Raw genomic sequence first — 16,342 nt, 5'->3', positions numbered from 1 at the left:
TTTCAAATGAAGAAATGCAGCTATAGTCACTTTGCAGATTTTATGACAAAAATACTTCTCAAACATGATGCTCAATAGACTAAACTACATAGCAGTGTAAGTATAGAAGAATGGAATTTCAAAATGAACACATACAGATATACATATTCAGTCAGTGTGAGCATTTAGTTTTAACACTGTAAGGACATTTTGCGGTTAACATTTCCAGAGAAGCAGTAAAAGATCAGCAGTAGTACACGTTTGTGTCTTAAGTCTATCTCCTTAGCAACCTTGAGCCATCTGTAACTTCACGGACGGTGATTGCATCAGTGCGGTTGCCAGGGACCTGTGTCATGAGGACAGAGTAGAAACAACAGCAGCCGCCATCCTGTCACACTCAGCTGTGTTCAAGTGTTTATGAGTGTGACTGTGTTATTGTGGGTAAACAAGCAGCTGGTTCAGAGTACACTGTCATCTGCATAAAAGAGCCCATAATACAGATATAAGTTTTTTTTATACAGCCAAAATTACAGAGTATATATTTTTCTTTACATATTTTTCACTGCTGCAACGAGTCACTTATGAATAATTAGCAGTACATTATCTCACTGTGATCTGACAAAATAAATAAAATACATGTTGAAGATGAAACCTGCACTGTCTAATTGGTTATAGTGACATTCAAAATGAGCCCTGACAGTAGAGGAAACAGAAACCATTTAACATGTTCCAGTGTCTGACAAGCACCTCATACAAGTATATGTCCTATAGTGTTTGTAGATCGCTATAAACATATAAAATGTTTTGTTTAGCACATTTATATGTCCACTGCTTTATATCTGTAGAGGCTAGCTGTGGTTATAGGGCCAAGTATTTAATGTTATGGGTCTGGCCCCCTCACATTCAGAACCTCAATCAGTCATATCCTGGTCTAGCCAATCACTTCCTCTTATCTAAACTGAGGCAGGTTTGAGCCAGTTAGTAACAGTGGAACGCAAATGGGAGTGCGGTTGAAGCCTTTTCGTTAAAAACCATAATGTCTGAGGCTTAGTAGAGAGGTCTTTTACCTTGGAGACAGTATCAAACAAACTGGGTAATTTCCATAGAGAAGAACACACTGCATTTGTAGTTTTATACATTTTTCTGTAACTCTGTGCTACTTTCTACGTTTCATTGCTCTGATTGGGTATAGGCTAAAATATCTAAACCTTATGTCGATATCTTCTATGTTCTGTAATTGATCATTTTTACAAAATGTATATGTGGTGAATATCAGAAAACAATTATACAAATTAATAACACTAATCAATATTTAAATTATAATGAACTACATTACTACGTTGGTTTAAGTAATTTTCCCTAAGTCTGACAATGTAATGACACTAAATCTTAACACTTTATAATCATGTTAAAAATTATATATTACATGACAAACCCCTTTGAACAGTTCCTTATCTTTGTAGTTTTTCCTTTACCAGATAAACAAACAACACATTTTTTTGCAAACATTTTTATAACTTGCTTAGACCACCAATACACACCCTTATGATTTACTATCGTGTTGGAAGCTATAGGTCAACAGCTGGTTTCAGTAACTGGGGAGTTAATGAAGCAAGAAGAACATTTAAGAATGGATTTTTGATGTGATGTCCCACATATACACTGGGGAAGCCTCACACACACACACACACACACACACACACACACACACAAACACTGTGTTCACAGCCTCTGTAATAAAGTTAAGCCTATATTATGAGTTTCCAGATCTTGTAAACCTTTTCTAGGTCTTACTGACATTTCACTCTCTAGGAGACAGAAGGAATAAGAGCTGAAGGGAAAGACGATTCAAGAGAAGTCTAAGGAATTATTCCGTCTGCTGTCTCATTTTATCTCGAGGCTTTTTGTGTGAGTGCATTCAACTGGTTGTGTGTCTGTTACTCCCTGGCACCCGGCTGAGTTCAGCTCTGATTCTCTTCACTGAGTCTTATGTGTGTGTATGTGTGTATGAGCGTGTGAACACCTACGCCTGAGTGTGTGCGTCTATGCGCAGTGCGGAGTGTGAAAACGGCGGCAGTGTAAGGTTACAGAAGGAGATCCATTACTTCACCATGGCAGCCGGGCTTAATTACAGCTAACTATAGACCGAGCAGAGGGAGCGGGAGGAGAAGAAGAGAAAGGGAGGAATGGAGGGATGGAGAGAGATGAAGCAATGAGTTTAATTAAAAAGTCTATTTGAAACCATGGGATTATCACATCGATGAAGTTTGCGTAATGGCTTGTACAATACTGTAATATGTACCTCTTATTTAGTGTTTGATCATCGCCAAGTTCCAACTTGTTGTCCCTAACCTTAACAAACACAGGGCTCCATGTGCAAGGGTTTGTGGCGCCCGAACTTTGAAGGTAAAATGAATCTGGTAAAACCACTTAAAATTATCTTTGTATTGTTGATTGAAGAAAAACTAGAAAAATCTTAATAATTCTACACTGATGATCAAGCTAAATTCATCCAGTCAGACGGACACTGGGTTTAGATGAGGGGATAACTTGTTGTTTTTGCACTGGCCAATCAGTGTTGATCTATCTGTCCATCTGTTGTAACGCTTGCTTGGAGCAGTTAGCCCGACATGTTTCACTGTGATCAAACCTATACATTGAAGAGTTGTGTAGTAAGCAGTAAATTGACTTTCAACAACCTGAGCAGCCGCATTCACCTCAACACCATCTGTCATGCAGCTTGGTAGCCATCTACAAACTTGCTGTCAGTTGTTTTCCAGTCAGAAAACACTTAACCTATTTGACGTGACGGATGAAATTTAGTAGTCTGGATTCATGCAGACCCAAAGATAATCAGTTCACAATTAAACAAGACATTGAAAAGCAGCTTGTCATCATAGTCTAGAAGCTGGGGCCAAAAAATATTTGGCCCCAGCTTCAAATACGTAATCAACTAGTCATTTCTTTTGTTGCACACTTAGTGCAGTGCTTCTTTCAACTTGAATGTGCATATGAGAATTTTTGAACTAACATAATTTTTTTCTATTATTAAGGTCCAACCCTGTTGTTGTAATTTCATTATTTTAACTTGCACAGCGTAGAAACCTGCATGTTTGTAACAATATGTGCTTGTGTCCTGTGTTAATGCCCCGGAGCTACTTCAGAAGTATTCATTGTCATTATTAGTGAGTCCCCCTTAACAAAACAAGCATTTTGCTTGGATAAACTCCCAAATAGGAATTGATACTATGATTATTTTTATTATCAAGTGTCTGTGACAGGCCATTTGACGACACGAAATAATCAAATGATCAAAGCAACCTGCGCTCCACAGACTGAATGCACACTGTTAAGAACAAATGCCTAAACCGATAATTTTAACTTTTCACAAGATATACATTCTACATAAAAACAGATAGATTTTTTACTGGTTTCCATTTGTTGCCGCTATTTATGGTACACAAGGTTGAAATTGCAGTCTTGACTAAAATACTCATAGCCACATATTTAATCATGAGGCATGTTAAAATCGCTGTATTGGTGAAGCTTTTCAAACATGATGCCGAAATTATATTCGCTGAACTCTCTGCTAAAACTAAATTACAAGCACACACACACTCACGCACACATGCACGCGAGACGTTAATGCTCACACATCCCTTTTTGTTTGTTTTCCCTAATTAGCAGACTCTTCCGCTCTTCTGGCGCAGTGGCCAATCGGCAGAGCCCGCTCATTACCCAAGGTTCATTTCAGGGTCTTAGTCAAATGAAGAGTGAAAGTGACAGCTCAATCTAACCTCGGCAATAAGGCTTGCATGGCCGCCTCCTAACTGCTGTGCAGGACTCAACTTGGCTATCATCTAGGGCCACACAGTATGGTACTTTGAAGCTAATTGAAATGCCACCCGTACCTTCTTTTTTATGTCCTCTCTTTCTTTATCTTCCTCATTTTCTTTCCTAGTTCTGGATGTCTGCGCTAGCCACCACCATCCCTGTGCCCTGTGGAGCCTTCATGCCAGTGTTTGTCATAGGTAAGAGGCAAATTGGCCTGTTTGTGTCTGTGTTTGTGTGTTTGTGTGTGTGTGCGTTGAAAAACCTTGTATCCTATAATTAAACAGTTGCTCCTGCCATCTCATCTAAATATGAAAGCAATAGTTTGGAAATAGACTCTGACTTCATTGCTGAGCGTTAAATGAGAAAGTCATTACTGCTCCCATGTGTGTACAATAATGAAGCTACAGCTAGGAAAGGTTAGCGTAGCTTTTCACAAACACTGGATACGGGGAAATGGCTAGATACAAATTTCCTGCCACCTTCTTTGGCTGGCAGAGGAAAAGCCACAGTTTGTCATGTTAAGTTGATCTAAAAAAAAAAACTAAGTGTGCAAGATGGCAGTGTTTGTATCCCCATGATTTTGGGTCACGTGGGTTATCCATCACCATTTATAGTCCATGCTTTATTTAGCTAGGATAACTATTTGCTGGCTATAGTTAGCTTAGCAATGTGAGACTGATATCAATCTTCTCATCTAACCCTTTGTCAAAAGTGAGTAAGTGTATTTCACAAAAGTTGGTCACATTTCAGCTCTGCCATTTTCTCCAATCACACTTCCTGAACTGAGCAGATCTATATCTTTGTAAATGTTTCTGTGCCAAGAACACGCATTTTTTTTATCTGACGAAAAAACACAATCAACATTTTAAAGCAGTAACATCTTAAAGTAGTGTTATTAATTCTACTCCTCTCTGTGTGTGTGTGCGTGTGTATTTCAGGGGCAGCTTTTGGTCGTCTGGTTGGAGAAAGTATGGCAGCCTGGTTCCCAGATGGCATTCACTCAGATGGCACCATCTACCCCATAGTGCCAGGAGGCTACGCTGTTGTGGGTCAGTTAAAGACACAAATGTTGCTTTGCTTTTCATGCTTGAATCTTTTCCTTTTAAAAAGGAAGAATTAGTAAGTATTTTCTTTCAACTATTTTGTCAGACTTTCATTATAAACATTTAGGCTTTTGTGCAATTTTGTGGAAATTCTCCTTCAGAAGCATTTCAGCTGTTTGTTTGTTTTATTATTGAGTCTGTTCAAGATACATGTCATTTAGCTTTTGTCCAAACCTACTTACATTTTTAGTACACTCAACATTTATGAGGGGCCATTTAGGGGTTCAGTATCTTGCCAAAGAAACTTAGGCATGCTTAGGCTTGCAGATGGGAAAGAGTGGGATTCAAACCAGCAACCCTCTTGTTGCAGAACACCCGCTCTATCCCCTAGACCACGCTTTCCCCACAAATTTATTTTTACTTCCCATTGAGTTTCTGTGAGGAATCAGTGCTTCCTACTCAGAACATTAATCAGGATACATGTATCCTACAGTCCAGTGCCTCAATTTACAGCTTCAAGTTTAAGATTCTAAATAGATCCAGATTAAAGACGACATAAAATATGATCAGACTCAAACAATCAAGACCGAATCAAATTACATTTACAAGATCACCAGATTATATTTAACTAAAGAATCCCTGAAAACAGCTCAGACACCAGCTGCCAAAACATATTTGACAAGTAGTAGTGCTGCTATCAAGTGCTAATTCCCTGCTAGAAAGTTTGGAAGTTGAAAATGCAACATTTTGTCATTACTTCTGTTCAGAAATAAAAGAAGTAACCTTTTTGGGGCTTCTCTTCATGGAGTAAGAACTCTTCTTTTGAATTGACCTTCAATTTGGCAATTTGTGTTTTCCTTACCTCAACACAAACACACGTTTAACAAAGGTAAATGTGAGGGATAAGATGGTTGTGCCAAAACCAAATGAACAAACAAGGCTTGACTACTAACATTGCAAATCAAATGGAACAAACACTAGACCTGGCTCACTTAGCTAAAGATATATTTTTAAGGTACATTATGATTGTTTCCTATGTATTGTAAAAATGAAAAGAGCACCCAAATCTATCCTAGTACCACCCCCCACCCCATTCCATTTTTTTTACTTATTCCTAACAAGTTCATTATCAATAACAGCTCAGGGAGACTACAATAGCGATAGAGGGAGAGAAAGCCTCCCTTCAGGTGTGCTCCTTTTCCTCAAGGCCCTGGATGGCGAGGGGCCAACTCAGTCACAAGAAATAGATAAACAAGCCTGGCTGCACTGCTCAGGTGGATCAGCCTCTTAACACCTGGAGAAAAAACTGGCTGCCATGCAACAGCATGCAACTGGAGCTCTTCACATAAATACTCACATATATAATTCATCTTATTAAAATGTGTCAATAAAGCAGATCCTATAAAGGCCTGGTTTTGTCTAACAGTTATAAGTAGCAGGTGTTATTATACTTCTTCCTCATGATCATGAAAAATTAGAGACTTTATAGCATTATGTTCAGAAAACCCCTTAATTTATTCCATTTCTTGCTAACGCCAGCTGTCCCTTCATAACCACATCATTTCCATCCTTCCTGAAGTTGCGTGTCTAATGAGATGCAGTGTTGTGATTTGCCTCCTCTCTGCTACTTGTTGACAGTCATGCTGATTATGCCACTGTTGCTGGACGCCTGTTTTTCTGGGCTGCTGATGTTGTTGTTGTGGTGGTGCACCGTAGCCGATGACTCAGTCCTTTAAAGGCCTGACACGCTGATGAGCCTCTTTCATCTCGCGGCACAGCTCGTTTTAAGGACTAAATGTTAGGACGGGCAGAGGGAGCAGCAGCATTTATCAGAGGAGGGAAGGCAGACGCACACAGGCTTAATTAAGTTACGAGAAAGAACAATGAAACCTGCCTTCGTCGACTCGCTCACCCACCATCTGCTTCTCTCCGCTCTCTTTTCACTTTATTTTAATGCCGCCATTCTTTACTCTTTTTTTCATCTCATTCATTGAATTGGGCTCATCCATTTTCTCTTCTGAGCAGTGAAGGCTCACTTCGCACTAATGCCGCTCTGGCTGATTTTATATTGCTCTTTTCACAACACTTTATTGGGGGGGGATATTAAGGTTCCCTTTAAGGATATTAAGGTTCCTTTTTGTATTGAATTAGCTGAATAAGTCAGTTTTAGCCATACATTGTAAGTATACTAGAGAAGTTTGTGTGGAAGAGAATGTGAATTTGGTTTATTGGTCTGGGAGTGTATGAAGCAGAGAGGCTGATATCTTAGATTGAGTAAATAGATTTTTAAATTGTTTTGTTGATTGAATCAGTGATGGCTACACAATATGGTGTATATGATATTGACCAGCATTGCTCCAGTATTGAACATAGCTCTACAAATACTGATTATCAGCCTGCCGGTTATTATTTCACTGTATGTGGTACATATCTAGGAAGTTAGTTAGTAAGTCACATATTCACCAGGGTACCTGGCTTAGCCATACAGTGTGTGCTATGGGGTAATAAAGTATAATTCATTGCACAAGAAATGGTGTTAATTTAGAACTGTCTGTGATCTTAATGGATGATGCCCTTGGAGCCTCCTCTTAGGCCTCTTTAGATGGCCCCAGGTCCCACATCGAAAACCACTGATCTGAACAATTGCTCTTCTGCTGTCCCTCTCTGTTATTTCTCTCACAAACACTGTCCCTCTTCCCCTCCACCCAAAGGTGCGGCAGCCTTGTCAGGAGCAGTCACCCACACGGTATCCACAGCGGTCATCGTGTTCGAGCTGACTGGCCAGATCTCCCATATCCTGCCGGTGATGATAGCGGTGATCTTGGCCAACGCTGTGGCCCAATCCCTGCAGCCTTCCCTCTATGACTCCATCATCAGGATCAAGAAGCTGCCTTACCTTCCAGAGCTGGGCTGGGGACACCACGAGTAAGTACTGTACATCATGCTTTGGAAACACAAGCACACCGTTGTTATCGTTCAATTAAATTTTATCTGTATCGCACCAAATTCCAACATACATTATCAAAAAGCGTTTTACATCGTCAGGGTAAGACCTTACAAAATCCATGAGAGGAACGGTGCGCGGAAAAGAGACAAGAGAGAGAGAGAGAAGAAGGGAAGAGAGATAGGAGAAAGAGGCTGGTTGTTATAATTCAAATATAAGGATACTAAAGATAAGATATGAATGATTAACGCACCAGTTTTTATTGTTATTATTATTATTATTATTAATAATATAATAATTACCATGTAGTATTACATCATATCAATAGCTTAATTACATGAAGAATACTGCGAATAAAATCACTGTCAGTATTAGTAGTGCAAAGTTTGACTTTTAAACATTATGCAACTAATGTAGGATGTACAGATGACACAAAACCATGCCATTAAACATAGAACATTTTCAAGGGACATGACATTATATTAACTACTATATGACGTCCCTTGAGGGTATATGTTTATTGATTAAATAAGAAGGTCAATGCACAACCATAAATATAAGCTTTCTCCAATAGGCTGACTATACTGTACTGGCAAAGGACACCGTTTTACAGTAAATCACAGCAACACTATAACTACACCCAATCACTAAATGCACAAATGTCAGTAGATGCAATAAAACTGGTGAAATGCAGCTTCATGCACTGAGAGCCGAATCCTTTCCTTGAAACCACTCACCTGCAGCGCTCCTCTGCTCGTTTCAAGAGACTTCTTTTATTTGTGTAAGCTATTGAAAAAAAGAAAGTGACATTTTGAGGAAATGCACTTATTTGTGTATTTTATGCACATTAAACATAAAAGATACAAAATACTGACCGGTCAACTGAGCATTGTTCTGCTTGACTGTGTCTTCCAGTCACTGTACAAAGACACATGCAGTGATTTGAGCCCATAGGTGTAAATGTGAGCATCAATGGAGCAGGAATGTGGTTCTTTGTATGTTGGCCTTATGATCCACTCACCACCTGCACTTGGGCATACCCCACCTCTAGCCCAATGTCAGCTGTGATTGTGTCCTATACCCTGCGCCGCGGCCCTCAAATGATGGAGTGAAGTCGTGTAGATAATGGATGAGCTTGAGTTGGAATCACACATTTTAACCAATAGTTTGTGTTAAAATTAAAAGTCAGGTAATTATTATTATTCATCCTCTGGCCACTGTGAAGAAGCAGACTGTTGCAGCAACATTACAGTGTTTAGCTAAGATTGGTTCAAATATGTACAATGCAAAATACTATAAGTCGTATACTCAGGTTACCAGTCCTTATAGCATATGTACTACAAAGGCATTGTTGTAGGCCCACGGTTCTTTCACTGTGCTCAGTTTAATTAGTCTCATAATGGCTTAGATCTGGTGTATGAGTTTCCAGCCTTAATCTAAGGTTTTAATAGCTGCAGTATAGTGCAAAGTGAGTCTTAATGGTTTTAGATATTCCTTTTAATTGAGGTGTTAAACCTCCAAGTAGCACATATTCTTAACTTCAAGGTACATGAGGAGAGTGGAATTTGCTTAACAAAAGGACAGACATTGGTGGAGGTGCCTGGCTCAATGGTTCATTGTTACAAGGCATTTAATGCCATCTTCCATTATTCATTTATAGCAACTACTATATAGTGAATGGGATTACCAGCTGTTCAGTGTCCTCCAGGCTCTCTGAGACAACACAGAAGCACTTTTTGTTTAATTGTTTGGAAGCAATTATTGTTATGGATGTTGGCTAAATCATTATCTGGAGATAATAGTTCCTATGCATCATTTACAAATTGGGAGTAATGAAGAAAATTTGTGTTTCTTCCTCCATCTGTTCATAATTTTCTTTGGCCGGCCCCTGAAGTTGTTGGTCTCTGTCGGCTACTTGAATCGTTTACTTTCTGCATCAGCACCTCAGTTGACCCACGTTATTCAACCCTCCATTATCCAGACTTCTCCCACTGTGTGTCTGTGGCTTTCCTCTCTTCTGTCAGCTGCAACCTTATATCATCTCCATAACATCCTAGACGTGTGTGTGCGTGTGCGTGTGTGTGTGTGTTGGCTGATCAAATCAGTTTTCAAATGATGAGCTTTTCGTATAGGCCATAACTTTAAATACTAAGTGAGCAGAAATGGGTTTCATACACTTCCTGTAATAATCGAAAACCAAAAAACTTGAAAGTGGGGCTCCAATGTCTGGCTTGCCTCAGTAAAGTGCAAAAGTTATAGAACCACTGATTTAAACAAATCCTTAGGTTGGCTTGTCTTATGGTTAAAGAGGAAATAAAGAGCATAAACTATTCTAATTGTTAATCATGATGCAAAATGTTAGCCTGACGTTGTCAGACTCACAATTCTAGTCAGAATGTGAGTCTGAGACCGCTCCATTGGGCTGTGATTATGGGGCGTGTTTCCACTGACCAGGAAATAAAATTCCTCTTCGCTCAATTGGATAGACCTACAACCTATCAGAGCAACGTAGCGCGTCGCCTCCACGTTCTCTGTTCCTCTTTCAAAATGAATGCGCTGTCGATGTCTTCTAAAACAGACTCAATGGCAGCAAATACACATCTCAGCTCTCCAGCGGCAGGCATGTTTGTTGAAAATGAATTCAACCCAAGGGCACTTTGATGACGTGGTTTATTATGTTACCGTTGATCATCTGTCCATCATCGTATAAAGCCCACCCTGACAATCCGATTGGCCCGGTCGGGCATAATTTCTCCCCAACGGAGCGACTCCAGACCGAACTTCCCGACCTCAAATGTTGTGGGCGAGGCTAGGTTCGTCTGGCATCCAGGCTAGCAAAATGTAGGAACAGAGAACAGTCTGCTGTTATATTCCACATGATTTCATTACTGTGTTGAGACACACCTAAGTTCACTGAAGCTGAAATCGTCAACAACTTTTGGATGTGGTTTGTATCACACACATTAGGAGAAACTTTAAAAATAGTCTTGTCTCTAATCTCAAGCACGCACTCACTACAAGATTTGAAGATAATGGCATCACAGCCTAAAGGATATTGTTAAGATTATCACGCCAGAGGGAACAATCTTGGAGCAATTGCCACCTCTCGTGCTCTCATGGGGAAGCAGATGAAAATTGTGGTGCATCAACTCACCCTAATATTAGAAATACTTTGCAGAGAGGAAAAAACAAAAGCAGGAGGCATAACAAATCATTAGGTGGAAATGGTTTAGGTCAATGTGAGTAGAGGCTGAAGACCAAATCTGTATGTGAGCCACTGAGATAAGACAGAGTAAAATCCTGAATCAAGTTCATTAACTAAAAGTTTTTTCCCACACATAAGATAAGTATAGACGTTTGAAAAATGTGGCTGGTGTGGGCTGTTCTAAATGCAGCTGCAGATGTCCTGTGTAGTGATGGATTAGTTAGGACAATTTTGGTGTGCTTTTATTTTAGCTCCAAAAAGCATAGTTTACTGTTTGTCAACAGCGAAGCTCAATTCTCTGATAGATGCAATGGTCCAAAATTAAACAAAACTGAAAACAATGATATAATAAACAATATTTAGTGTGTGTGTGTGTGTGTGTGTGTGTGTGTGTGTGTGTGTGTGTGTGTGTGTGTGTGTGTGTGTGTGTGTGTGTGTGTGTGTGTGTGTGTGTGTGTGTGTGTGTGTGTGTGTGTGTGTGTGTGTGTGTGTGTGTGTGTGTGTGTGTGTGTGTGTGTGTGTGGCAAAGTGAAAATAAATGATGATATGATCATCAATCATCAAAAAATATCAATCTTCAAAATGTTTGCAGTTGCTGAGGCATACAGATGATTGAGGAATCCCCTTCTTTATATATGTGGCGCATACTGGTGTGTAAGCAGAACAAGCTCACCTACAAAATCTCAGTCTGCTCGAGTTATCTATATTTAATAACACATGCGCACTAGGAACTTCAGTTGTTCTGCAGAAAGCTTCTACTTCCCTCCATCCTTCATTTTCATTTTTTTACCATCTTCCTGCCTCTCACATCACTCTAACTCAACAGTCTCCAACAAAGAGCGTGTGTGTGTGTGTGCGTGCTTGTGCGTTGCGCGTGTCTGTGAGAGCCGGCAAGCGTGTGTCATATTACTGCAGCATACAAGAGTGGAGGAGGAGGTGGCGGACCAAGGGGGGGAAATGAAACACTGTAGGAAGCATGGTCCCCTCCAAGCTGAATGTGTTCTTCACTCCAACTGGAAATTATCCATCTCACACCCACGCTACCATCCACCCACATGCACGCACACACACAATAATACAAACACAGAGAAAGACTTGTGTAATGCCTGACATGTGACACACACACACACACACATATGATGGTGTGTGCATTGCTTGCACACCCACACGGACAAGGAGAGAATTGGATTTCTTATCTTCTCTGTTTCTGTGTAGCTTCTGCAGATATAAACACACACACACACACACACACACACACACACACACACACACACACACCTATATCACACATACATTTTTACCACAGATGTCCTGTTAGCCTCTCATTCTCTCTTATCATTCCCAGTAGCAGACATCAAACCTTTTCCACCTTCTTCCTCCCTTCAGCGTTGGGCTAGTGGCATTTTAATTCTAAGAACAATTACATTACATTACAGGACGTGTGTGTGTGTGTGTGTGTGTGTGTGTGTGTGTGTGTGTGTGTGTGTGTGTGTGTGTGTGTGTGTGTGTGTGTGTGTGTGTGTGTGTGTGTGTGTGTGTGTGTGTGTGTGTGTGTGTGTGTGTGTGTGTGTGTGTGTGTGTGTGTGTGTGTGTGTGTGTCCGTTTCTTAGCTGTTCTTAATGGTCAAATAAAGTCTTCTGCAGTCCACTCTTATCTCTGCCTCTGACAGGAAGCGAAGCAACAGGAGATGATCACATTTTCTCTGGATCATTACAAACATCCTTTTATTGGCTTCCAATGCCTTCCCCCTACACCCCCCCATTTACTCACACAAACTCACACACACATATCACCGCAACAAGCCTCTCATCTCTACTCTAGATAATATGGATGATCTATAAGCCTGGATTTAAAACCTTATAAGTCTGTTTATCTTGGCTCAAATCTGTAAGCTGAGGATGAAAGCAGCATAGCTCATACTGATCAGAAGTGTTGCCCGGCTTTTCCAGGGGAGGAGGCTCAATTAAGAGGAAACCAATCAGATTCCATCAACTGGCTTTGATATCCCGAGGGAAATTAGTTTCAGCAACGGTTGTGGTCAGTTCGGAGGCATGCATTACTTTATTCTCTCAGATCCACAAGCAAATGAAAAGAGGCTGCCAGTTCATCAGGAAACAGAAGCTTCCTTCAAGGTTGCTGATCGTTTTCCTTACATTATGTTGTGAGTATACGTGTCTAGTAAAAAATTACTCTTGATGTCCATGGACCCTTGGGTTTGTTTAAATTGATCAGCATAACTGTGTGGAAGCTGAGATGAGAAATAACAGTCATAAAGGCTGAAAAGATTCAGAACAGCAGCTGCAAAAGCTCTGCAGCAAAAAATTCAATACAAACATACTCTGTTCTGCACTATAGTCAGTTCACCTGCATAATTGGAGAAGTTCTCAAAAACTAGACAAATAAACCCGACACTGTCTGCAAGTGTAGATTATCCTGCCAAGGGTGCCAGGGAATTATATCAAACAGTTTTGAAGGGTGGCATGATGGGGCAGTGTGAACTGCAGTCCCCCCACTGCGAAAATGTTTGAATCCTGGTTCAGCCAGGGTCTTTCTGTGTGGATCTTGTTCTCCATGTATGCGCAGGTTTCCCCCAGGTACCTCCTCCCACAGTCATGTAGACTGGAGTTACGTTGGTGTAAATGTGAATGGTTGTTTTTCTCTGTGTTGGCCCTGCGGTGCACAGGGACCTGTCCAGTGTGTACCCCTCCTCCTGCTGGGATTCAATCCAGCTTCCCCCGCGATCTTTTAAAGAATAAGCAATTTAGAAAATGGATGGATGGACTATTTGGAGACTCCTCACTTAGCGTCCTGTGCTAATGATAGAGATATATTGCTCTTTGCATTGTGAGGTGGAAAGTAGTCAGGGTGTTTGAAAGCAATGACAGCTTCAGAAATCCTCACACTTTTTAAATGCTAGAATTGGGAATGTTATATCATTCAATAAACATACAGATTATGTGTTATATAAGCCAGCTGTTTTCAAACAAACTTAAGCATGCAGAAGCCAAGGTGGACTTTTATGCAAATAAAAATGTAATTATGGTAACTTTAATATCAAGCCGTAATTAGGGATTTTGAGAGTTCCCATTTTAGTGTTTTTTGTGTTGTATATTTTGAGTAATTTGGGCAAAGCACGATGGTATTGGTAGGTTGCACCTCTGTAGTGTTTCCCCATAACACCACATAAGGAAATCCCTTCAGCACAGAATCCTGCTGTTTCCAAATCCTGCTGCTGCAAACAGGCCATTTGTGTAGCAGGGATGCTTGACCAACGTTGTGCTCTGTTGTGCTAAAGTGGAGCTGCGGGAGGATGTCCATCAGATTAACTTTGCATTTCAAGAGAGGTCAGTGTATTGAGATATCTCCGCAACAAGGAGCTGACTGTTGGCCAGAGCCAGTGTTCTGGCACGGCTCCCGGGCCTTGGCAACAGAATCCGTCAAGCAACTGCTGTTGTGTTTGCAGGTTCTGGCAGACTCAGGCAGGAAGAAGGAGCTGAGTGTTTATAACTGGTGTTCCAGGATGTATAATTCTGCTGAGGCAAGATCTGTTCACACAATGTCACCCAGTTACGCCCACCACACACATGGTTCTGCCGTTTCGCTAACATCCGGATGACGTGTTCTGTCAGTAACAGGTATAATGGAGCAGCCTGGTCAATATAGTTTTTTGCTCTTTTGTTTTACTGATCAGTAAATTTTAAGTTCATTGACTTAAAATTTTAGCGGTTTGTCGGGTCATCTGAAAAAGTTTGTCTAAGACATTATATTCAATGCAACATGTTTAAGTCAGGTGCGTGCATAATAATAATTAATTTTAATTGAATATCTTTCCTTTTCTTTCAGCTGCTTACCCCTCTCCCCCAGCCCCTTAACCAGTTAAATAATTGCTCATATCTTCCTCCTCTTCCTCACATTCTCTCTCTCCCTTCGTTTTCTTTTTGCAGGAAGTATAATATCCGTGTGGAGGACATTATGGTGCGGGATGTTCGGTACATCACACTCGCCTGCTGCTATAGAGACCTCCACAACGTCCTGTTGATCGGCCAACTCAAGACCCTGGCACTGGTGGAATCAGCAGGTGAAACACAAACACACTTAGACGCTCATATAATCACAGAAGCATTACAAACTAGAATTACACCCAGTAGAGTGAGTACCTCCATCAAGTATTTACTAACGTCATGATTCTAAGACAGTCCATCCCTCAGCAGATATTTGAAAGATGTTCGAGTCAGTCAGAGCAACCTTTTAATTGACTGACCACGTATATTCTTATCTATAAGAATATACGTGAAAAAGTGAAACATTTTAGTTTAGAATATTGTTGATGTCATATTGTCGTCTGTTTCCGATGTTGCTGATGCTGCTGGATTGAGCGTCTCTCCCAGTCCTCTGTGCCAAAAACAAATCCCAGCGACCTTGGTGTCGTGCTCTTTAAAGTGATTGATTGATTGATTGACAAACTTGCCTGAGCACAGCTTGCTGATGAGGCTGCGCTGCCTCCGCACTGAGGTGCATATTTGGTATTCCAACTGTGTCTCGATTATGCAATCGTGCAGGAACAATTAGCCGCGGCATTTAACCAAATACATAATCAGCACGTACAGTCACAAAGGCAATTACTTAAAGTAAGAAAGCTCCCTCCCAGCCGCACGCACAAACACTCACACACACCAGTTAACACACATTCACTGCGTCCTGAGCTTGTTATGTAACTCAGCTGATCTCTCTGCAATGCTGCAACATGTGTTTGGAATCTCCTGCAGTCTGCTCCCTCTTCCCTCTAAAACCGTTACACTGTCTTCCCATCCTCTTGGTTCTTCTTTATTTCTTGCTCTCAATTCTTTCCTCTCCTCACTCTTCCTTCTCTACAAACCTGCCCCCCCACTGCCCCCATCCTCTGCTGCCTCCTTCCTTCTATTTTTTTGCCTTATCTTTCCTCTCACTTCTCCCCTCGGTCTTTGTCTCCTCTCCCAGAGTCCATGATCCTGCTGGGCTCCATCGAGCGCGCCCAGCTCCAGTCGCTGCTCTCCCAGCAGCTCGGTCGGGCCAGACGGCTCGAGTACATCAGGGAGAGAGCTGCTGCGGAGAAGAAACGCCTGTCAGTCATTTCAAACCCTGGCAGCGAGGATGAAGGCCGACGAGTCAGTCAGGAGGTCCGCTTCCAGGTCAGGGTCACTGCAGCTGGACAGTTGGGGTGTGGGTGGGGCAACATTTTGAGCATCATTATCTCTTTACATGTGCAAGTCTTTGAAATACATAATAAGACAAAGAAACTGGATCGAAGCTTGGTAGCCCCGAAATAATTGGTCACAAGTGGCTTCAATTAGACAGCAA

The 16,342-nt window shown here is 41.1% G+C and overlaps 1 protein-coding gene across 5 annotated transcripts in view; it reads left to right on the top strand.

Moving 5' to 3' along the window:
- The window catches only part of LOC133951808 (chloride channel protein 2-like), a 128,601-nt gene that overhangs the window by 87,157 nt on the left and 25,102 nt on the right, over nucleotides 1-16,342 (top strand). For all 5 annotated transcript variants that reach the window (XM_062385992.1, XM_062385994.1, XM_062385993.1 and 2 more), the window contains 5 exons: nucleotides 3,941-4,010; nucleotides 4,752-4,862; nucleotides 7,568-7,781; nucleotides 14,950-15,083; nucleotides 15,983-16,173. In XM_062385992.1, the coding sequence (XP_062241976.1) occupies nucleotides 3,941-4,010; nucleotides 4,752-4,862; nucleotides 7,568-7,781; nucleotides 14,950-15,083; nucleotides 15,983-16,173 (720 nt within the window). The remainder of the gene's footprint in view (nucleotides 1-3,940; nucleotides 4,011-4,751; nucleotides 4,863-7,567; nucleotides 7,782-14,949; nucleotides 15,084-15,982; nucleotides 16,174-16,342) is intronic.

Source organism: Platichthys flesus, chromosome 4, assembly GCF_949316205.1.
Source record: "Platichthys flesus chromosome 4, fPlaFle2.1, whole genome shotgun sequence".
Lineage (NCBI taxonomy): Eukaryota > Metazoa > Chordata > Actinopteri > Pleuronectiformes > Pleuronectidae > Platichthys > Platichthys flesus.
The sequence above is the reverse complement of the archived record's forward strand: the minus strand, read 5'-3'. Positions and strand labels throughout refer to the sequence as shown.